Source organism: Pristis pectinata, chromosome 11, assembly GCF_009764475.1.
Source record: "Pristis pectinata isolate sPriPec2 chromosome 11, sPriPec2.1.pri, whole genome shotgun sequence".
NCBI lineage: Eukaryota > Metazoa > Chordata > Chondrichthyes > Rhinopristiformes > Pristidae > Pristis > Pristis pectinata.
The window spans coordinates 84,711,533-84,736,335 of NC_067415.1; the positions used below are offsets into that span (position 1 = coordinate 84,711,533).

Genomic DNA, 24,803 nt, shown 5'->3' on the forward strand with positions numbered 1-24,803 from the left:
GGTGCGAGGTCACAAAGGGATGTAAGGAGGAGGGGAAGCATTTTATAATCGAGGTGGTACATAACCGGCAGCCGGTGCAGGTCAGCAAGCACAGGGCAATGGCTTGGCACAAGGTAGGACATGGGCAGCAGAGTTCTGGATGAGCTTGTTTGCAGAGAGCAGGAGAGAGACTGGCCCACAATGTGTTGGAGGTAATAAAGTCATGGTTAGGGGTTTCAGCAGCAGATAAGCTGAGGGGTGGAATTAGGATGCCTCAGTAATGGAGCAGATCGTGTGTTCTACAGCTGATCTTAGTCAAATATGACATCAAGGTTGGGAAGGTATTTAACAATTCAATTCATTGTACTTATAAGATGCAACAATATGAAGTTCTATCAAGTGTGCCCACTTTGCAAAATGAAGATACTTAAAGTAAAAATAAATGGGCTAAGGTAGTCCTGTATGAAAAAGCATGGTAGATTCAAATTGTTCCACAGTCTGAATACGTTCTGGGAAAATAGTGGCTTTTTCTCTGGGGGAGCCAGTTACAGTTCAGTCTAAAATATTATTTGCTTAGTTTCTTTTTGAAATCGTGGAAATGTACAGCACTGAGGGAGGCCTTTTGGCCCTTCACGCCTGTGCTAGCTTATTGAGTGTGTTCTCTGACACAAATGCAAAATGCAGCAGATGCTGGGAGTCTGAAGTAAAACCAGAAAATGCTGGAAATGCAGTTGGATCCCATTGGCTTGACTCTGCTACCCCAACACTGAGACACAGGACCTGTGGTATCTGCTTTCTCATAGGTATCTGTGGGCAGTCAGCCCTGCCACATGCTGCAGAACTGAATTTTTTGTGCATTGAGTCAGGCCAGCCAGAGCCCAAGGACTTGCAATTTTTTGATACCCTATTTGTCCGGTCAGATAGCCAGGCTCTACTCTGCAGGTCAGGAGTGAGAGATGATGGTTAGGGCCAATGATCCTACTCTTTCCCCACCACACCTTTTGAAATTTCCTATTGAATCTGCTCCCTCTGCCCTTTGCAGGAGGGCACAGGAAGAACAGTAATTCACTTCTTCAATGGCAAGACACCAGGAAACGTTAGTGAGTCAGATCATGGGATATAGAAAACAAGCATGAAGATACAACAAGCAGTAAAGGAAGGGAAAGGGATTACCAGAAAGGGGAGTGGAGAACAAGAGTTTGGGGGGGGGGGGGGTGGTGGAGGGTGTCTTGGTATGATTGTCCATGGCTTTGGTGAGGAGTTCTGTGTGAAGTTTCGGTCCCCGTATCTAAGGAAGGATCCATCTAGTCAGTGCAGCATGGGTTCAGTGAACAGATTCCAAGGTTGATCTTGGAGACGGCTGTAACTGACTGGAGTTCAGAAGAGTGAAGGGTGAGCTAATTGAGATGCACGGCATCGTGAGAGAGAGAATGAGAATTTGTTTCCCCAGCCAGGTGAGTGCAGAATAAGGCAGCAGAGTCTCAGGATGAGGGGCAGCCATTTTGGACTCGGATGAGCTTTCTTTTACGTAGAGAGGGTTATCACTCCTTGCAGTTATTTAACCCAGAGGGCTCTTGGATGTTGCTCATTGAATAAACTCAAAGCTGAGGTTGATGGACGTTTGGTCACCATGGAGATTGGGCAGAACAGTTGACCTGAGAGAGAGGATCACTCGTGACTTCATGGAGCAGGTTCAAAGGTCTCCTCCTGCTCCTCTTGCTTGTTTCCTGACAAAGTTCCCTTCATTAAAGCACGAAGCCGCTTCAGTTGGTCTCTGCAACAGATGGCAACATTCTTCACATACAGAGGAATGTTAGTTCCTTTGAGAATTGAGAAAGTAAATTTAGTAGCCTCTAATTTTTAGGTTAAGTTTCTGCTCAACCATCTGGGAACGTCCACAGAGAGTTGCAGTTTGAACAGTGTTTCCAATTAATGGGCGTGAGTTGGGTATAAATAGCTCCATGGGACTGGTGTGTTGAACAAGTCCAGAAAAACACAATCTTGGGTAGAGGGTGAGTATTTGCTCGAGTTACACTTCCAAACAAAGCTGGGGAGTGAAGAGTTGGCCACTGATGCTCCAGTTGTCAGTCAGAAAGAGTGTGAATGAAATGTGATCATCCTGTAGTATTTTTCAGGGTGAGGCTGTTGAAGAATGATTTATACCAATCCTGGTACAGGTTTAAGGTGAGGAGGGAAAGATTTAAGGGGGACCTTCGGGCCAAGTTCTTCCACACACAGGGTGGTAGATGGATGGAACGAGCTGCCAGAGGAAGTGGTAGGGGCACAAACAATGATAACATTTGGACAGGTACATGGATAGGAAAGGTTGAAAGGGATATGGGCCAAATGTGGGCAAATGGGACTAGCTGAGGTAGGCATTGACGTGTTGGGCCAAAGGGCCTGTTTCCGTGCTGTATGACTCTCCATCTTACTTGGTCAAACAGCCTCATCCCCATCCCCTCCCCTTGCCCCTTACCCAATATTTTCAAAGGACATTCCTAAATGCTCCCTTATGACTTTTGTTCCAATTATTGTCCAGGAGCTGCTGACCCGAGTTCAAAGGTCAAAAGTCATTGGAAGCTGATACTTAAAGAGAGAAACAGAGCGTGACTGGGCTGTATATAAAACTTCCTTGTTACTTCTTTAGTATGACATCTCATGATCTCCTTGCATTGTTTCCATTAATGTGTGTGTGTTCCCTCCTGTGCTAGAATCAGCTGTCTGGGAACTTGCTCAGGAAGTTCAAGAACAGCAACGGCTGGCAGAAACTTTGGGTGGTTTTTACCAACTTCTGCCTCTTCTTCTACAAGTCACATCAGGTGAGTGAGCCCCATGGGTGAATTAGTATTGGGGGAAGTTGCGGGTGTGGGTCTAAGGGTAATGGCTGCTCTTCCTACCTTAAAACAGTGATTAAAATATCAAAGTCATACATCCTGTGCAACACCTCTTACAACCTTGACTTTTCCCAAGTACCTTCTGGTCACTCAGGTCAGGTGGGAAATGTGACCACTGAGCTCCCCACAAACTGTGATGTGATTAGCTGATTTGGTGAGGTTGATTTGATTGGTACTGGTTTCTTACTGTCACCTGTACCGAGATACAATGAAAAGCTTTTGTTTTGCATGCCATCCAGACAGGTCGTGCTGTACGTAGTGATATCAAGGCAGTAAAGAGAAACAGAACGCAGAATAGTGTTGAGAATGATATTGGTCAGGACACCAAGGAAAACTTTCCTGCTCTTGTAACGAGTCCAAGGGATTTTTATAGCCGCTTGTGTCCTTGTAAAAGATAAAATCTATTTGTTTCTATAAAACCAATGTAGAAACCCAATTGGATAAGTATTTTGTTCATTTGCTGTGCCTACAAACCCAGCATTTATTGCCCATTCCCACCTGCCTTCAGCTGTGTAACATTTCTCACTGGAGGCCATTGGCCCCATGCTGGTTCTGAGTCACCCCATCCTCCCACATTTCTCTGTAACCTGTTCTCCCCCACTTGTCCATCAACTCACCACCCTCTGCTGTAGGTGCACTTTACGGTGGACGATTAGCCTACCAACCCACATGACTCCGGGATGTGGGAGAATAGCCACACGGTCACAGGGAGAACATGCAAACTCCACACAGATAGAGTTCGGGAGCAAACCTGGTCACTGGAACTGTGAGGCAGCAGCTCTACCTCCTGAGCCATTTCCGAGGGTGGTTGAGCCAACTACATTTGTATGATCGTGGGGTCACCTCTCGGTCAGATTGGATAAAGAAGGCAGATTTCCTTCCGAGGGACAATTTTGCAATGATCTTGTGGTTTTATTATTTGCGATTATTTAATTAACTGAAGTTAAATGTCAGCTGCCAAGACTTGAGATATTTAGTCCAGACCTTATGTTATTTTCCTCGCGGTTATAAACCGGGAGAATTCCATCTTTCCTGTGCAAAGTTCCACCCAGTGCAAGCCCCTAGAAGAATCAAGCCGCATCTAAAGATGGTGAGGTAGAACGTCACGTTCTGGGTACTGAATATATGATGTAAAAATGCCCATGCACTGAGATTTGGGTCCCTTGAATTTCAATTGACAGTCTGAACCATTCAATGCAGAACTTGTCTGGGAAGTGTTTTCACCAGGATGACCATTATCCTTCCACTAATGATCCCGTGTGCTGAGAACACCCTCACCAGAGACAGGCTGATTTCTACCCCATTGTGTGTTTCCCTGGACATCGCCATGTAACAACGCTGTTGATTTTCCCCTAGGATTCTCATCCGCTGGCAAGCTTGCCATTGCTGGGTTATTCTGTGACCATGCCAGCAGAGTCTGACAACATTCACAAGGACTATGTCTTCAAGCTCCAGTTCAAGTCGCACGTTTACTTCTTCAGGGCTGAAAGTGAATATACGTTTGAAAGGTGAGGTGCTCCTGCTGGAGATTGCCTATTTACTCACACCAAGTGACAATGGGAAGGTTTGCAGGATCTTTTTTTATTGCAATAGGAGGGGATGAAAGAGGAATGAGAGGAAAGGTTAGAAGGAGTTGAATAGATCAGGGGGGTGAAAGAGAGAGGGGGCAGAGAAGAATTTTTTCAGTGTTTAGCAACATGATGACCACTTTGCACTGCAATGGACTTTGTTTTGTGTTCTTTCTTGTATAGTTTATGCTTAATTTTTTTGTGAATGTTGTGTAGCTGATGCTATGTGCCTGTGATGCTCCTGCAAGTAAGTTTTTCATTGCACCTGTCCATACATGTAAAGAAAAAGAGGGAGGCAATACACTGTGCATAAGCAATTAAATCTCTTGATGACTACAAGTGAAGGAGTGTACTTAAGAGAGAAGTTAGGAGGGCAAACAGAGGATATGGGAAGGATCTGGCAGGCAAGGTGAGGCAAAAATCCCAAGAGATTCTTGGATTGGCTAGGGAGAGAATAGGTCCCCTTAAAGATCAGCATGGCTGTCTCTGTGTGTGGAACCAAAGCAAGTGGGTGAGATGTTTAATGAATATTTCTCTTCAGTTTTTACTGAGGAGAAAACAATGGAAGATAAGGAAATGAGTGGTGTTGTCTCGGACCACATACGAATTAGCAGGGAGTAGGTATTGGAGGCCTTAAAGTGTTTTAAGGTGGATAAATCCCCTGGGCCTGACCTGGTGCATTCTTGGACCTTGTGGGAAGCTAGAGAAGAAATTGCAGATTGGAGATTTTTGTTTCATCTCTGGCTGCAGGTGAGGTTCCGGAGGACTGGTGAGTGGCTAATGTGGTACCATTGTTTAAAAAGGGCAGCAAAAACAAGCCAGGAAACTACAGGCCGGTGAGTCTGATATTGGTGGAGGGGATTCTGAGGGACAGGGTCTGATTCAGGACAGTCAGCACAGCTGTGTGGGAAATCACGTGTGACAAATCTCTTGGAGTTCGAGGAGGTGTCCAAGAAGGTTGATGAGGATAGGGCAGTAGATGATGTCTATATGGTTTTTAGCAAGGCCTTTGACAAAGTCCCTCATGGCAGGCTGGTCTGGAAGGTTAGATCACATTGGATTCAAAATTGTCTCAGTAGTAGGAAGCAGAGGGTGATGGTTCAGGGTTGTTTCTCAGACTGGAGGCCTGTGTCCAGTGTTGTGCCACAGGGGTTGGTGCTGCAGCCTTTGTTGTTTGTACTAGGCATGGTTAGTAAGTTTGAGGATGTAACTAAAATAGGTGGTGTTGTAGATAGTGTAGAAGGTCATGAAAAGTTACAGGGGGATCTTGATCAGCCAGGTATGTGGGCTGAGGATTGGCAAATGGCTTTCAATCCAGATAAATATGAGATATTGCATTTTGGGAAATCAAGTGAATGGTGGGGCCCTGGGGAGTGTTATGGAGCAGGGGGACCTAGGAGTGCAAGTTTATAGTTTGCTGAAAGTGGTGTCACAGGTAGACAGGGTGGTGAAGAAGGCATTTTTTTTAACACTGGCCTTCATCAGTCAGGGCATTGAGGATAGGAGCTGGGAAGTTATGTTGCAGTTGTATGAGACATTGGTGAGGCTACACTTGGGAGGATTGTGTACAGTTTTGGTCGCCTCTTGTTTTTAGCACCCCCTCCCTGGGAAAAAGGGACATCAGGGGCAGTTTCTTCACGCAATGGGTGCTGCGTATTTGGAATGAGCTGCCAGAAATGGTGGGTATGCTAGCAACACTTAAAAGCCATCTAGGTAAGTACTTGGATAGGAGCGGTTTAGAGGGCTATGGGCCAAATGCAGACAGATGGGACTAGCCCACTGGGCAACACAGTTGGCATGAATGAGTTGGACTGAAGGCCTGTTTCTGTGCTGTATAACCAGAAAACAGGCCATTCGGCCTTTCTTGTCTGTGCCGAAACTTTATTCCACTAGTCCCATTGACCCGCACCCAGACCTCTCCCGTCCATGTATCTATCCAATTTTTTCTTAAGAGTGAGCCCATATTTACCACGTCAGCCCATTCCACACTCCCACCACTCTCTGAGTGAAGAAGTTCCCCCTAAACCTTTCCCCTTTCACCCTAAAGCCATGTCCTCTCGTACTTTTCTCTCCTAATCTAGGTGGAGAGAGCCTACTCGCATTTACTCTGTCTATACTCATAATTTTGTAAACCTCTATCAAATCTCCCCTCAATTCTTCTATGCTCCAAAGAGTAAAGTCCCTAACCTGTTCAATCTTTCTTTCCCTGTAACTCAACTCCTGAAGACCCAGTAACTCCATGATATGACAATAAACTCGACTTTGACTTTTTTCCCCAGCCTCTTATCAAGGCTGTCCTTAAAACCTGGTTAACTCCTACATGCGACCTGGTGTTCCACGTGCTCTTGGGCTGCTTTTAAAAACACTCTACCAATGTGTCTTTTTCTTTCCCCAGGTGGATGGAAGTGATCAGAAGTGCCACCAGCTCTGCTACTCGAACACGGCTTCTGAGTCGCAAGGAATCTCACGCTTACTGATCACTCGTGGAGGGAGGGGGGTGGGGGGGGGCCTTTCAAACACACCAACTTCCATCACAGTTTGACTCAAAAGGAGAAAAATAGAGTATCAGTGCATATTCAGTCAGTTTGTCTTTAAGATAAGCCACAGCCATATAGTTAATTTACTACTTCACCAACAATTCTTGTGATGTCCTCATTAGCCCCACCATCACTCTCAGCTTATTCCAAAATAAGGCAAAATTCAATTATGGGCAGATTGTGTCTCAGCCCAGAATTAATTTGAAAATTATGTGTATATATAAAAAGAAATTAGTCAACCTTCTGCCTGGGCAGGAGAGCTTGAAAGATTATGTCCAATCCAATCCCAGAATGTACTTGTCTTAAAACTAAAACCCAAACATGAACTATTTGACAATTTAACTGTATTGTAGACAATTTTGAGCTTTAGACCAGTAATGTTTAGGTACTGACTGATACGACAATCATGCAGTGGGTTCAGATCGAGTCTATGTCTGGCCTGTGCTGACATTGATTTAAAGAACCTTCAGCTTTACAAGGGCTCCAGGTGTATCATCCTTGCCCGAAGATTACAGACACTTTGAACACAACTGAAACATTAAAAGTATTTATCTTATTTAGTGAGTTGTAAAAATCGCTGCCATATTTTGAACAGCTGTGATTCACTTCTATTTACTACAAATCAGATTGGAAGTGTTCCTTGCCAAGAGGCTGATTAGATATTTTACAAAGGCTCACTTCTTGCTAGACACGAATCCGTTTCCACATCCTGATATTTTCCCACCTACTGTATTTATTTTGCAAGATCAAATGGTTTTGAGGCTTATACAGTGTTAGAGCACAAGAAAAAGACATTTGGAATATAGTCTTGCCAGAAGGGAACTATGATCATAATAGAAGATTAAATTGTTTGCAGATTCATGCATCACACTGCTAAAGCTATCTAGTTCCACTGAAGTACCAGCTTGTTTCCAGGAAAGCTGTTTAGAAAAATGGATTAAGTTCCTTGATTCCCTATTAACTCTGTCAACACTTAAGTTGTCAGGACATTTTTTTGGGAAAAAAGATACAAAGAGAAATCTGTTACCAGCACTATAGGAGAAACAGGCAATCCCATTCCATAGCCTCATTCCCAGTGTGTATGAGCCCCACCCGCAATGTATAGCCTGTGACACTCTGTTTAAACGATAATTTACCTCCAATTCCTGGAATGAGCAGACACTGTTGTATCTTAGGTAAGGTGGACCACTTTAGTCTTGGATATGATGGGAAATGGAACAGCAAGCTAGGCATCGATCTGTAAAGCAATGCCAGGTCACTTCCTGATGTCAGAAGATGGAATCGTTCTCACTTATTATTTTGTGAAGATTATTAAGTGAAGGTGACATAAAGCATTAATTTTAAACAGAGCAGAGATATGGGGAAAGACCCAAGATGCTGGATCACTAATCCCAATGTATTCTGTTGCACCCAGGCGTTGTACACTGGGAACTAGTTAATAACACAGAGATTGAAGTGCCACACAGCCAGGTTTACTGGTGGGACTGCCATTGCCTTGTACACCTTTTCCATACTAGGACCTCTCTGGAGTTTACCTGGAATGGGATTTTGGAGCCAGCTCCAGGTCACAGAAGGTAGAATGGCCAGGGCAGAGGTCCACCTACCTACACACCACCAATCGGAGCCTCAGGGTCAGCTTCATGGGAGAATTCCCAAAGGCATAAATCACCTCTCCATGACCCCCCACCCTGCCAATGGCCTTCTCAAACCAACTATAAATGTTAACATCATCCACAGCAAAACATTTTGTTTTGAAGCCAATCAATTCAGAAAGGGTCGACTTGCCTTAGCCCATGTCAGGAGGAGGCCTTTTGCAAGGATTCACACTAGCCATTAGCCAGTATCTTCCACAGAAGCCTTGTTGAGTTATAAAGGGTAAAAATTCCTGGCTAGTCCAGGTACTCACTCCCTGTCGTGCCTCTTCATGGAGAGGAAGATTCTCTCATGCCTTGATCCCACCAAAGCCCACTGCCGGACACTAAATGGCTGTAGTGTGAACAATGGAACCAGGGTATTCCTTCCCCCGAATTCCAGTTTCTTGGTCAAGGCTGGAATTTAAGGGCCAAGTTTTGAATTTGCCTTACTGACATTTGTCAAGAGCTACCTTGGTGCAAGTAAAATGATTAAGATATCCAACATCGAGAAAGCCAGTAGTGAATCAAGAGTTCAAAATGCTGGAGTTAAAGATTCTAAAAACAGAAAAATAATTCTATTAAAAGAAAGATAGCCTCCTGGGAGGAGCTGCACTGAGTAACATTACCACACAAATGCAAGAGCTGCAGTGGAATTTCAGATAATTGTAACACGTTTATCTGTTAAGATCACACTGTGCACTACCACCCTGTCTACAAACTTTTGCAAGGAAAGAGTTCTTTTATAACTAATTGTGCGGGATTTGACTTTTTAAAATGACCTAAACCATTTCAATAAACTCTACCTTGGCACCCAGTGTTGTGACTGTCTAATATCTTTTCATAGAAACTAAGTTGTTACAACACAGAAACAGACCATAAGAGTCTGTGCCATCTCCTTGGAGACCAATTCTGTCTGGAGTCCCAACCTCCCCTACTCCCCTCACCAACTCTCCCAATCTTCACCACAGTCCTGGAAATTGTTTCAAGTGCCTACCCAATCCCTTTTGAAAGCACTGATTGATTCAGTTTCCATCACCCCTACTGACAGCGAGTTCCAGATCATAAAGTTTTGTCACATTTCCCTTATACATTTGCCCAGAACTTTAAATCTGGATTCTCTTGTCCTTGAACTGGCTGCTAATGGGAACAGCTAACCTGTTCATGATCCTCATCGAATTGTAACGCACAGAAATGGGACCTTATGGTCCACCTTGCCCACGCTGACCACGATACCTACCTACAATAATCCCATTTGCCTGATTCCTCTTTTTTATCCTATATCCCTCTTTTTTCCCTTCCCCATCTTGTCTGAACAACATGTATCCTGGAACATTAAGTGTCCAGTCCTGCCCTTTCTTGTGGCATGCTCCACCGTAGTTTGTCCAACTTCTCCTTACAGCACCTGCCCTCTAATCCAGGCAGCACCCTGATAAACCTCTTTGTAGCCTCCACTTCCTTCCTATAATGGAATTCCTGTAATTTCTCTGACCATAACCCCACATGGATAAGTGTTTGCAACTCACCAACTTTATTCACACTTTGAGCATTCACATTCAGCACCAGTTTACGTCACCTCTCCGAGCCTGCTCCTGTCTAACACTGCTTCCTTCTCCATTACTATCCAACAATCTCACTCCTGTAAGCACTTTTATTGCTCTTTTCCATTGGTGGACGCTGGCGTCCATCCCCCTGCCAATTTAGTTTAAACCTACCCCAACCACACATCAACCTCCCCAAGATCCCATCCCTGTGAGGATGGAACCCATCTGTCTTCAGGACCGTCCTATCCCAAAATTGGTTCTCTGCCCCAAAACTTTGAAGCCCACCCTCCCGCACCATGTCTTTAGCTAAGTTGCCTGATTTTTGTTTTATTCTCACCAGCAAGTAATCCAGATGTCATTACCTTCAAGGCTCCGTTTTTAACTTCATCCCTAGCTCCTGTAGGACCACAACTCTCTTCTATAACCACTTCCTTCTTGTAAACCACGAGTCCCCCTCATCCCCCCTCAGAATAGAACATAGAACAGTACAGCACAGGGACAATGTTGTGCTGAACTACTTAAGCTAATGATGCCTAATCACACTACTCCCTTCTGCTGCACATGGTCCATCTCCCTCCATTCCCTGCAAATCCATGTGCCTAAGAGCCTCTTAAACCCCTCTATCGTATCTGCCTCCAGCACCACCACCCTGGCAGCGCATTCCAGGCACCCACCGCTCTCTGTGTAGACAAAAACCTGCCCTGCACACCTCCTTTGAACTTTCCCCCCTCGCCTTAAAATGCATATCCTCTAGTTTTAAAAGGCAGGTGTCAAATCTGTATTTGTGAATGTTTCAAACATTGATGTAGTCAAGTAAGCAGATGAACCAAAAGACACTTTCTTCATTCTGAACTGCCAGTGTCATGAAAATAAATCTTCAGCAAAAGTATAAAATTCCACAAAGCTTCTAGCAAGTGTAAAGGTTTAAAACTCAAATTATTAAATTTGACAGTTATAAAGAGCTAGAACACTGATCCTACATTAGTTTATAACAAACTTAAAACTTTAAAAAGGTTTTGAAAACAAGTATGGGTTTATCAGTTTGAACCACCTACTTGCCACACATTCCTTGTATTTCAGGTGAGGTCTAACACAGCGGCTCTCTCAGATGGATGCGATTCCATGGCCCTATGCGCAGAGCAGCGGGAGAGTTCTTCAGTGGTATTTAATCAGCATCTATTAAACATAAATTGTTATGGAAAAAATCCAAAATCAGTACTCACTCCTGTTCCCGAAATCCACAATCCTGGCAATGGGATCTTTTCCAATGCTGCACAGACTTGCTGCTGCCTTTCATATATTAAAAATTAAACAGAACGGCTCAAGGAAACCCAAGACCCAAAACCCATGGTAAAACAAGGAGGGGTAAGTTATAGAACCAGATCAAGACAGGGTTAGAGAAGTGACAAGAGTTCTGTCTCCTATCAATGCTAGGAGGCTTTTTCAAAAAAAGATAGTTATAAATGCTTAAAATTAATTACAAAGTAAAATAACTTAAAATGCATTAGAACTAAGAAATAATTTAAAACATTTAAAATAATATTACATAAACATCGAATCCACAATTTCAGGGTCATGACATCATTAGGTCTCCAGTGACAGCGTAAAGTGGCTGATGCACCAACATCTGTCACTCAGCATCTCCCGGACTTAAAGCAGGTCCCTGCCAAGTCTGGGATCTCCCTAGCTGGAAGCAGCTGAATGCCAGTAGTGCCAGAGCCAAGGTGTGCTCAATACAGCCTTGTAGAAACCTAGGACTGGGAGGGATTCACACAATGGACAATGAGAGTCTGTTTCCTCTTTCCTGAGACTGCAGCTCTCAGTTCTGAAGGGCCAGCCTCTCAGGACTGAAAGGAGGCGAAATTTCTTTACTCACAAGACTGTGAAGCTTAAGAATTTTTTTACCCAAAGGACCAGGGATACTTTGTCAAAGAGCCAATTGAAAGACTGAGATGAGAATTGGGCAGAAAAGTGAAAATGAGCTCCAAGATCCCCTGTGACCTTTTCAAAAAGAGGAGTGAGCTCAAGGTACTAATGGATAACTTCTGTTCTTGTGTTATGTTCTTATATCAGGCTGTGTATATTCTGTGCTCTCCTCAGTTACAAAAACATATTGTTTTTGCAAAACTAAGATTCTACTTTGCATCAGAATTCACATTTTATTTAAAATCACTTAAAAGCTTACAGAGAATTTCAGTACATTGTGTTGAATGACAGAAGCAAGGATTATATACAAGACTATAAAACTGTCAGCAATGTTACATAAATGAAATTTACACATTTAATTAGCATCTTTAATAAGTATCCTGTCATTATTAAACATCTTAAAGGACCAGATTTACCGCAACACTAGCTCTTTACACACAATTATAAAAATATTGTCTTTTTAATTGAATCACTCCGTACATTGTACCTGTGTTTAAGAACATTTCCTGATGACCTTACTACTTTATTGCCATTATGTGCACAAAATACATTAATTACAGATTCCTTGATTGTAAAGTATTTGCAGTTAGCTGGAGAGAACCGGTACAAAAACTGGAACCCATGTACCATGTTTTAAAATATTAAAACAAAAATACTTTCAAAAGTGCAGCCAGATTCACACAAAACTAAACAGGGAAAGTGCAGCTCACCACCACAGTAAAAGGGATAGACTGAGTCATGGCACTAATGTTATGGAAATAGTGACGGACTGAAGCTCTTAATTAGTAGATAAAGTCTGATGTCACCTTTCTCCTTTAAAATGGCCAATTATATAGTGCAAACATATAGGGAAATATGCATCTTTGAATAACAAAACTTAATGCAAACACTATAATCTGTAGTGACAGACTTTGTTTAACAATCTTTAGAAAAGTGGATCTCTAACTAGTACCTCATGGCCTATTCTATAAGGTAGGCACCCACAATGCAGCCAACGTACATGATCACTACTCGCTGCTTTCTGGTGATTCACTAACATTTCTAATTAGTGCACATATGACCCAACACCAACTAGCTCACCCAGTCAACAGAAGTGTCAGCTGCAGCATTTATGAAATAATACACTGTGATTTTACAAACAGGCTAAAGGAAGTAACTTAGGAATGAACACACAGCAGAATTGCTTTGTGGCAATGAGAAGAAGCAGGAATCGGTTGTCCCCTTGCCCTCAGTGCAAATCAAAGTGGTTTGCACGAAAATAAAACATAACCTGATGCTGGCTGGAATGCAATTGTAGAAATTTGCAAAATGAGTACATTTAAATGTCCTAAAGTTACATTTTTAGTGGTCAAAACTGACGCTGGATTTCATCTGAGACATCAGAATTGGGATACAAAGCCACAGACATAATAAACTCACAGTCATAATCCGATGAGGATTTCTCCAGTATTTATACAGCACAACCTTAGATTGAAAGCTGCATTTCAGTTACTCCTCTCAATCAATTAAAGCTGCATGAGCTGTTTGCAGGCAGTCTCAAAGAGACTCTGATACACAAAACACATTGGAAGGTTTACTGTGTTAGTCGTACAACATAAACCCTTCAGTAGGGCTCCTGAACCCAAGGGTCTTTGGTTCTATTGCATAGTTATAATGTTACAAGCACATGACAAGTTAAAGAGGCTGGACTGCCTCAGTTACACAAATACCAAGGTTGCACTTTTGCACCTGACTAAGAAAGGTGTAAATGTGAACATCTAAGATCTAACAAAGGGGCTCCGACCTGAAACGTTGACTCTCTTTCCCTTCCCACAGAAGTGGACCAATCTGCTGAATATCTCCAGCATTTTCTGTTTTTGTTTTGAAGTTGAGAATGCCGTCAATTGAAAGAATACCAAGCAAAATTTTTATCGAAGACTTACAGCCCTAACGTACAAGCCAGGTTCTGATGCACATTCCTTATTTTCATCGTAGACTTGCAGTTCTAATATACAAGCCCAGTTCTGACACACATTCCTTTAAGAATCAGGAATAAAATCACACAGTACTTAAGGGGATGGGGTTATGCTTTGGAAGAACCTACAAAGACCAGAAAAGGCTGCTCTGCAAATCCAGCAATTCTGCAAAGGCTTTGCTTTATGAAGGCCCTACGCATGTTTGAGGAATAACACCTCATCTCTCATCTGGGCACGCTGCAGTCTGCAGGACTTGCTATCGAATTCTCCACCTTTAGAAAACTAGTTTTCTTTCTTTCTTTGTACCAGGATTGGCCATTTTTGGCTGCCAATACTTTTTATTCCTTTCTCTTTCATTTGTTTCCCTGTCCTGATTATTCTATGTTATCTGGACTTTACAACATTAGCAACACATTACACAAAAGAGATTAACTGTCCCTTAAACAGCCACATTGTTTCACCCTACCAGAGAAACTGCCCTCCCTCACCACCTCTGCTACCTATACTAACTTGTCTTCTCACTTGCTCAGTTCTGCTGAAGGGTTCTCAAACCTGAAATGTTAACGGTTTCTCTTTCCACAGATGCTGCCAGACCTGCTGAGTGTTCTCAGCGTCTTAGTTTTATTTGAGATTCCCAGCATCTACAACTTTTTTGATTTCTGATTTATGGGACATTCAAGTGGTTCTTGACTGATCGATGCTTTTTGGCACACACAATGTGTGGTTTGGCCTATTTAGTTGGATTCAACATTGCTGAGCTCCTGCAGCCCCTCTCCCTCAACAGCCTGACATTTGCTACTGCAAATTAACAGTGATGTAACAGCATCTCAAACATCTGAAGCCAGGTGCTGGCACACACTCTAAAACACAAGAGAATCTAACTTTCTGATGCAGAAAATAATCTTTCCAACCTATTTGCCTAGGAGTTGATGATTAAGCTTTTGCAGAAGTTACCTCACCAGCTCGAAACTTAACTGATGTAAAAGGACACAAGGGATTATTAACCGTGAGACATATAAGGAAGTCTGTAGGATTCCAGACCAAATGTTTCTTAAAGGGGCAGACATTGCCTTGACAACCACAGTTCATCTCATCTAAGATCAGACTTACTGAGAGGAGCAAGGTAACGACTGTCATTTCTTACTTTGCTTGAATTGCTTTTAAAACCAAGTGAAAGATAAAAGAAAACATGACTGTGGTTTGTCATTCTAAACTCTTGCGAGGTAACATCAACATAACTCTGATGACAGTGTTTCAGTTCTTGTCATCTAAGGATGCCAGATTTCAAATAGTAATTAAGTTAGGCCAGATGAAAATTAGAAAATACTAAAAATGATCTGAGATCATCCGTTGGGTATAATAATTACAAAAATGGCAAGGTCCTGAAAATAACTAAAAAAAAGTCACCAGAACATTATTCGATCTATACAGGTAAATAATCAAGGCAATATTTAATGATGGCCCTTTCAGAGGTTCACCCACAGAACAATATCCACATAAGCAATCGGTTGTTGATGTGATTTGTACAGTTACCATGACCGCTCAAATTGGTGAAGCAGCATCCGGGAAGGCACTGAGCACCTCAAGTCTTTACGAAAGGAGCGCACGGAGGCCGAGCCCAAACTACCCACCCCCTTCCCTGTGGTGGAGCCTGCAGATCCCACATTGGTCTCATGAACCACCTCAGAGCAAGAGTGGAAGCAGGTCAGTCCCGGCCCCGAGGAGGCTGTACAATAAGACAGTTATGCTCCTAATGCACTCTCAGGATTTGCATCTTCGGTAAAAATGATTCTATATACAAATGTACACAAGCTAATGAGAACCTCTCCGTCTCCCAGTAATAATCATCAACGTAAAGCAGGTTACCTGAGGCACTGCAGAGGTTTCGTTTTCCAGATCCCAGTCCTAAATATACAATTTGGGATACAGAACAAAACTTAAAAAAAATAATTGGTAGGCAATTCATCCTACCTGAAAATGTGCACTATGGTAGAAATTGATAAAAACTAATTGCTTCAAGCAGCACAAACTGGCTGGCAATTGCTCTGAGACACTTCATCTTTTGATGCTGTTTGTCCAGGGGGATAACCTAATAAACGGGAAAACTCTTGCAAAAGTCATTGTACATGATCACTATAAGAGCACCTCCTCAATCTGGGTGACATCATCTTTCCAGAAACGAACATTAATCTTCAGTTGGAAGAACCAGCCCCACTTAATGAATATCTGCAAATAGAAATTTCAAAAATTACTCTGTTTATCTTTATTAATCAGTAACATACTGATACTAACTTTGCTGTCAGTAAATCATTAGCTTTTGGCATTTTGTTAATCCACAGTGACTCGAGTATTGGGTACAAACTGGTTTGTATAACTTGAACAAACAAAATGGAGGAACAATAATATATGGATATAAAAAGCTCAGGATTAATAAAGGAAGAAAATACTCCTACCATGTCTGCGGTGACTCCCTCAGGCTATTAACATTAGTCCCAGAAGATTTCACTGTGAAGTTATTTATAAAGCACTTGGTTTCTATAAGATGAGATCTCTACTCAAGGCATAAGTCCATAAGATACAGGAGCAGAGTTAAGTCATTCGACATATTGAGTCTGCTCTGCCATTCAATCATGGTTGATTTTACCCCCATTCTCCTGCCTTCTCCCTGTAACCTTGAACTCCCTTACCAATCAAGAACCTATCAATTTCTGTCTTCAATACACCCGATGACCTGGCCTCCACAGCCCTCTGTGGCAATGAATTCCACAGATTCACCACACCCTGGCCAAAGAAATTCCTCCCATCCAAGTTCTAAAGGGACATCCCCTTTTTTTCTGACGCTATACCCTCGGATCCTAGACTCTCCCACTACTGAAACATCTCTCCACGTCCACCCTATCCAGGCCTTTCAGTATCCGGTAGGTTTCAATGAGATTCCCCCCTCCCCCCACCCCCGTCCTAAGCTCCATCGAGTACAGACTCAGAGACAAACACTCTCTTACGTAAGCCTTTCATTCATGGGATCATTCTTGTGAACCTCCTCTGGACCCTCTCTAGGGCCAGCATAACTTACCTTAGATATGGGACCCATAATTGTTCACAATATTCCAAATGCAGTCTGACCAAAGGCATCAGTAAACCTACAATCAGCAGAATAGTCAATGCCGATCCAACCGGTACCCATAATATCTTGATAGGCATTGACTATTTCTATTCAATCATCCTCTTCACTTCATAAATTCTAGGGAATACAATCCTGTATAAACTCTCCCCCAATTTAATCTTTGGAGTCCAGACATCATTCTGTGCTGCTTTCTCTCCAAAGCCACTACAACCTTTCCTTAGGTATGGTGCCCAGAACTACTCAATGATCCAACTGGAGTCCAAGCAGGGCTTCATGCAGCTATAACATAAATCCTACCCTTTTGCACACCAGTCTTCTAGATACACGAGCTAGCATTGTGGCACAGTAGTGTAGCGGTTAGCGTAACGCTATTACAGCGCCAGCAACCAGGGTTCAATTCCGGCCGCTGTCTGTAAGGAGTTTGTGCGTTCTCCCCGTGTCTGCGTGGGTTTCCTCCGGGTGCTCCAGTTTCATCCCACATTCCAAGATGTACGGGTTAGGAAGTTGTGGGCATGCTATGTTGGCACCGGAAGCGTGGCGACACTCGTGGGCTGCCCCCATAACATTCTTAGACTGTATTAGTTATTAATGGAAAAAGACGCATTTCACTGTGTTTCGATACACTTGACAAATAAATATTATATATAATATCATTGATCATTAATGCTGATGGTGAAATGTGTGTAAAGTTGGCTGAAGAAATTCAACATCATAATTGGCAATGCCTCGTCTTAACTTAAAAACTTACAAATTATACACTGGATGACATGAAGAACAATAGAAAATTCTTGGGTTTAGGCTCACCCAACACGATTTGAACATCTGAACTGAAAAAAAACGAATTTATTCAAACACTGTTTTACTGTCTTAATAATGATAGAAAATACCTTCGAAGTCTCTGCACGAGCTGGTTCACAAGTGTATCAGAAATGCCTGGACAAGCTTCTTCTACCAGGAAAAAGGCGTCCCTCAGTTCGTCAACTGCTTCGGTGTAACCTCCAGCTGCTTGGCTCTTCTCCTTGAGCTGAAATTACATTGGTCAATCAATCAACGTGCTTGGAAGGCCCACCAACCAGCCGACCCAGAGGGACGGACCACCCACCAGTCACCTGACCCAGATGGACGGACCACCCACCAGTCACCTGACCCAGAGGGACGGACCACCCACCAGTCACCTGACCCAGAGGGAAAGTATTTCAATCAATTAACTGGGAATATACATCAATCAATCGATTCATACACTTGGATGTTGCCAGGACTTGAGTTATAGGGAAAGGTTGAATAGGTTAGGACTTTATTCCCTGGAGCACAAGAGAATGAGGGGAGATCATATAGAAGGATACAAAATTATGAGGGGTATACATAGGGTGAATGCATGCAGGCTTTTCCCCTCAGGTTGGGTGAGACAAGAACTAGAGGTCATAAGTTTAGGGTGAAAGATGAAATATTTAAGGGGAATCTGAGGGGAAACTTCTTCACTCAGAGGGTGGTGCGAGTGTGGAACGAGCTGCCAGTGGAAGTGGTGGATGTGGGTTCAATTGTAACATTTAGAGAAGTTTGGATAGTTACGTGGATGGGAGGTGTTTGGAGAGATATGGCCCGGGTGCAGGTAGATGGGACTAGGCAGAAACATGGGCTGGCGTGACTAGATGGGCCGAAGGGCCTGTTTCTGTGCTGTAGTACTCTATGACATCAATCAATGTACCAGGACTTGGCCATCAATCAATGCATTAAATGTATGTGAAAATGAATGGGAATATTTATCAACTGATACCTTCTCACCACAATTGCACTCACACAAATGACTTTTGCTTACCTCAGTAAATAATGGAGAAAATAACTGTAGGTAACATTGAGACTGTGATTGCTTTGGAGCATCTTGTACCTGAAAAAAAACGTTAATGTTTAGTAGTTGTACACAACACTGACTTGTGGACAATAACCGTGCTTCAGTGGGTAAGGAGGAACCGATGTTGCACATTAGAGCAAACATATTTTTTTGTATGGTGACAAAGTCTACAGGGATGTGTATATCCAGCCTCCCTTTAAAAGAAACCATGCTAGTTACCTAAGCCACTCTGTGACAGTGAATTCCAGAGTTCCGCCACTTTCTGAATAAGAAGTTTCTCCTGAATTCTTTATTTTCATTTGTTTATCCTACTGCCCTCTCAGGCTACCTGTCAAGTCTACCCTTTACGGGAGAAAACATCTTCCAAACTGCATTTCTGATACAAGATTTCCTGGATCCCACCAGCAACCACAAGATTACACTGCACAGAATGCCTATTTTAACAGAACTTTAATTCAGCTAAAACCCTGAAATTTATCTTGACCACTATCGAGCACCTGAGCAGCAACAGAACATAGAACACTACAGCACAGTACAGGCCCTTCAGCCCATGATGTTGTGCCGACATTTTATCCTGCTCTAAGATCTATCTAACCCTTCCCTCTCACATAGCCCTCCATTTCTCTAACATTCATGTCCTATTGTCCCTCAGGGAAAAAGTCTCTGACTGTCCACTCGATCTATGCCTCTTATCATCTTGTACACCTCTATTAAGTCACCTCTCATCCTCCTTCTCTCCAAAGAGAAAAGCCCAAGCTCACCCAACCTATCCTCCTAAGACATGCTCTCCAATCCAGGAAACATCCTGGTAAATCTCCTCTGCACCCATCTAAAGCTTCCACGTCCTTCCTATAATGAGGCAACCAGAACTGAACACAATACTCCATCTGGTCTAACCAGAGTTTTATAGAGCTGCAACATTACCTCGTGGCTCTTGAATTCAATACCCCGACTAATGAAGGCCAGCACACCATACGCCTTCTTAACAACCCTATCAACCTGTGAAGCAACCTTGAGGGATCTATGAACATGGACCCCAAGGTCCCCCTGTTCCTCCACACTGCTAAGAGTCCTGCCATTAACCTTGTATTCTGCCTTTGATCTTTCAAAGTGCATCACTTCACACTTTTCCGGGTTGAACATCTGCCACTTCTCAGCCCAGCTCTGCGTCTGATCAATGTCCTGTTGTAACCTACAGCAACCTTCTACACTATCCACAACACCACCAGCCTTCGTGTCATCTGCAAACTTACTAACCCACCTTTCCACATCCTCATCCAAGACATTTATAAAAATCACAAAGAGCATGGGTCCCCGAACAGATCCCTGCGGAACACCACTGGTCACCGACCTCCAGGCAGAATATGTTCCAATCTACCACCACCCTCTGTCTGGATCCACACAGCCAAGTTTCCCTGGATCCCATGCCTCCTGACTTTCCTGAATGAGCTTTCCATGAGGAACCTTATTAAACACCTTACTAAAATCCATATACGCCACATCCACTGCTCTACCTTCATCAATGTGCTTTGTCACATCCTCAAAGAATTCAATCAGGCTCATGGGGCACAACCTGCCCCTCACAAAGCCATGCTGACTGTCCCTAATTAGCCTATGCTTGTCCAAATGCTCATAAATCCTGTCTCTAAGAATCTTCTCCAATAATTTGCCCACCACTGAAGTAAGACTCACTGGTCTATAATTCCCAGGGTTATCCCTACTCCCTTTCTTGAACAAAGGAACAACATTTGCCACCCTCAATCACCTGGCACTACTCCTGTGGCCAGTGAGGACGCAAAGATCATCGCTAAGAGCGCAGCAATCTCTTCCCCCGCTTCCCGTAATAACCTTGGATATACCCCGTCCTGCCCCAGTGACTTATCTATCCTAATGTTTTTCAAAAGTTCCAGCACATCCTCTTTCCTCACGTCAACGTGTCCTAGCGTATCAGCCTGTTGTACGCTAATGAGAAGACTGTTTTGTAAAGAACTGATAGCCAAGCTTAAGGCTGAGATCAATAGTACCTGATCCCTCTCATTGAGGTTGTCGGGCTGAGCTGCTCCATTTTGTAGTTTGACTGGGTCCTTTTCTTTGATTGTAAAGATCCAATCACTTGTATCGTCTCCTCCTGATGCTTGTCCTTCAGCTTCCCTAATGTTTAAACAAGATCATTACTGATCCACCTATCTGACAAAGCGCCCACACAGAAACCAATCTACCTGAACCAAAGGAAGACAATTCCACTGAGTGAGAAAGCTGCTACACATACTTGTGCTGGTGCAGCACTTTTAACATGCTAAAACCCGCCATTTCACAGATGTGTAATCAAACAAAAGCAATGAATAAACAGGGTCTAGGAAGATATTCTGATAGGGTGAGATGAAGCAGGGAGGGTGGAAACTTAAGAGCAAAGACACCAGCACAGACCTAAATGAAAATAAAACTGCAGATGCTGAAAATCTGAAACAAAAATAAAAATGCTGGAAGACTCAGCAGGTCAAGCAGCATTTGCGGAGAGAGAAACAGCCAATGTACCAGATAGATTCATCGAGCCACACAGCACAGAAACAGGCCCTTCGGGCCAACTTGTCCGTGCTGACCAAGTTGCCGAACTGAACGAGTCCCATTTGCCGGCATTTGGAAAAGTTGTCCCTCAGGTCCCTTTTAAACCTTTCCCCTCTCACTTTAAACCTATTCCCTCTAATATTGGACTTCCCTACCCTGGTGAAAAGACTTTTCGGCCATTCACCTTATCTATGCCCTACAGATTTAATAGAACTCTGTATGGTCACCCCTCAGCCTCCTACACTCCAGGAAAAAATGCCCAGCTTATCCAGCCTTTCCTTATAACCCAAGCACTCCAGTCCAGCAACATCCTTGTAAATCATTTTTTGCACCCTCTCGGGTTTAGAAACATAGAACATAGAAAACCTACAGCACAATTCAGGCCCTTTGGCCCACAAAGCTGTGCTGAACATGTCCCTACCTTAGAAATTACTAGGCTTACCCATAAGCCCTCTATTTTACTCATCTCCATGCACCTATCCAACAGTCTCTTAAGACCCTATTGTATCCGCCCTCCACCACCGTTTGCCAGCAGCCCCATTCCACGCACTCACCACTCTCTGAGTAAAAAAACTTACCCCAACATCTCCTCTGTACCTACTCCCCAGCACCTTAAAACCTGTGTCCTCTTTGTGGCCACCATTTCAGCCCTGGGGAAAAGCCTCTGGACTATCCACACGATCAATGCCGCTCATCATCTTATACACCTCTATCGGATCCCCCCTCATCCTCCGTCGACCCAAGGAAGGAAAAGGCCAAGTTCCCTCAACCTGTTTTTCATAAGGCATGTGCCCCAATTCAGGTAGCATCTTGTAAATCTCCTCTGCACCCTTTTCTATGGCTTCCACATCCTTTCTGTAGTGAGGCGACCAGAACTGAACACAGTTACTCCAAGTGGGATCTGACCAGGGTCCTATACAGCTGCAACATTACCTCCCGGCTCTAAATTCAATTCCATGATTGAAGGACAAGCACCGTATGCCTTCTTAACTACAGAGACATCCTTTAATGACATCCTTCCTATAGCTAGGCAACCAGAACTGTACGCAGTACTCCAAGTGTGGCCTTACCAACGTCGTGCTCTGACGAAATAAAGACCTCTATTTACCACATAAACCTTATGGCACCCTTCACGACTTCATAAAGTTCCAAATGCTTTGCAGTCATTGAAGCAAAGACCTGTTGGCCTACTTCTGAGCTGTGTAATATTACACTCATCAGGACAACTATGCATGCTTTATTGGAAGCACCCAAGCCTCAGGGAAGCAGTATGTGAATATGTGCTACAGCAACACTCACGAGTCTGATTCACCCGAGCTGGAGTCCTCGTGGTTCTGTTCTGCCTTCCACCGCTTGTACCGGTCAATCAGTTCCGTCAAGTAAGAGGTCTTTCTGGAGTTTCGGATTATAAATTTATGCTTCAGCAGTTCTTTCGCTGTAGGTCTCTTAAGAAAGTAAATAAAGTACATGTGATTCCCTTTGAAGCAGAAAAGCAAAACCTATCATTTCTCAACATCAGCTCCTTGGCATGGCACCCTTGCTAAATGTTGACAAATTTGTTGCTTTGCTTAATTGTACCGAACACTATAACAAACTTCTACAGATGTACTGTTGAAAGTATCCTGACTGGTTGCATCACGGTCTGGTAAGGCAATTCGAATGTACAGGAATGAAAGGAACTTCAGAAAGTAGTGGACTGAGCCCAATACATCACGGGCACATCCCACCACCAAGGCAGCAGCATCTATCAAAGACCCCCACCATTCAGTCCATGCCATTTTCTCGCAGCTACCATCAGGCAAGAGGCAAGACCACAATAAGACATAGGAGCAGAATTAGGCCATTTGGCCATCAAGTCTGCTCTGCCATTTGATCGTGGCCAATTTATTTTTCCCTCTCAACCCCATTCTCCTGCCATCCCCCCATGGCCTTTGATGCTCTTACTAATCAAGAACCTTTCAACCATTTAAAATTTTTTTGATATTTTCATCCCCATTCTCCTGCCTTCTCCCCATAACCCTTAAACCCCTCACCAATCAAGAACCCATCGATCTCTGTCTTAAATACACCTAATGACTTAGCCTCCACAGCCGTCTGTGGCAATGTATTCCACAGATTCACCGCCCTCTGGCTGAAGAAATTCCTCCTCATCTCAATTCTAAAGGGACATCCTTTTATTCTGAGGCTCTGCCCATGGATCCTAGACTCTCCCACAACACAACTCTCCACATCGACTCTATCTAGGCCTTTCAATATTCGGTAGGTTTCAATGAGATCCCCTCTCATCCTTCTAAACCCCAGCAAGTACAGGCCCAGAGCTATCAAATGCGCCTCATACATTAACCCTTTCATCCCCAGGACCATTCTCATAAACCTCCACTGGACCTTCTCCAACGCCAGCACATCCTTCCTTAGATCTGGGGCCCAAAACTGCTCACAATGGGCCCGAAGTCCCACACCAGAAGGTTCAAGAACAGCTACTTCTCTTCAACCATTTGATTCTTGAACCAACCTGCACAACCCTAATCACTACCTCAGTATAGCAACACTATGACCACCTTGCACTACAATGGACTGTTTTCTTCATTCTAATTGTGTTTTCTTGTATAATTTTGCAGAATTTATGTTTAATTTGTGTTTTTCTTGTGAATGCTGCTTATCTGATGCTACGTGCCTGTGATGCTGCTGCAAGTAAGCTTTCTGTGCACACATGTACTTGTGCATATGACAATAAACTCGACGATTTGACTTGTGCTTGCTGAAGTACACCAGCTCCTGATTCAGCAGGGCCTCGACTGTAAAATTCTTATCCCCATTTTCAAATCTTTCCGTGGGCTTGTCCAACGCTCTCTCCTTCTGAAATCTCCTTCATCCCTCTGTGGTCTCAATGCTCTTGCAATCCTGGCCTCTTCAGCACCTCTGAATCAAATCATTCCACCATTGGAGGCTATGCCTTCTGCAGCCATCAAGGCCTTTTGTTCGCAAATTCACTTGATAAACCTCGCTCATCAAGCTTTGGGTCATCTGCGAAGTAGCTCATACAGCATTGGGTCTATTTTTAATGGACAATGATCATGTCCTGGGACATTTTACTATCCAACAGTAATACAAGCTATTGTCATTATTCTATTGAGGTGCAAGAACATAATGTTACGTGGAGCTTTTTGAAAAATTGACAACATTTCAAGAACACTTGAAGTTCTTTGCAGTTGTGAAATCTTCCACTTAAAT

General features: G+C 43.4%; 2 protein-coding genes across 7 annotated transcripts in view; one reads left to right on the forward strand and one right to left on the reverse strand.

The window, feature by feature from the left end:
- The window catches only part of farp1 (FERM, RhoGEF (ARHGEF) and pleckstrin domain protein 1 (chondrocyte-derived)), a 229,001-nt gene extending 220,880 nt beyond the window's left edge, over positions 1 to 8,121 (forward strand). For all 6 annotated transcript variants that reach the window (XM_052026779.1, XM_052026780.1, XM_052026781.1 and 3 more), the window contains 3 exons: positions 2,691 to 2,798; positions 4,230 to 4,381; positions 6,837 to 8,121. In XM_052026779.1, the coding sequence (XP_051882739.1) occupies positions 2,691 to 2,798; positions 4,230 to 4,381; positions 6,837 to 6,918 (342 nt within the window). In that variant the 3' untranslated portion in view covers positions 6,919 to 8,121. The remainder of the gene's footprint in view (positions 1 to 2,690; positions 2,799 to 4,229; positions 4,382 to 6,836) is intronic.
- A 7,611-nt stretch (positions 8,122 to 15,732) lies between these two features.
- LOC127576026 (serine/threonine-protein kinase 24-like) overlaps positions 15,733 to 24,803 on the reverse strand; it is a 41,569-nt gene continuing 32,498 nt past the window's right edge. Inside the window, exons 8-12 of the mRNA XM_052026350.1 lie at positions 22,872 to 23,017; positions 21,032 to 21,158; positions 18,975 to 19,043; positions 18,046 to 18,182; positions 15,733 to 16,260 (exon numbers count right to left, since the gene is read on the reverse strand). Of these exons, the coding sequence (XP_051882310.1) occupies positions 16,227 to 16,260; positions 18,046 to 18,182; positions 18,975 to 19,043; positions 21,032 to 21,158; positions 22,872 to 23,017 (513 nt within the window). The 3' untranslated portion in view covers positions 15,733 to 16,226. The remainder of the gene's footprint in view (positions 16,261 to 18,045; positions 18,183 to 18,974; positions 19,044 to 21,031; positions 21,159 to 22,871; positions 23,018 to 24,803) is intronic.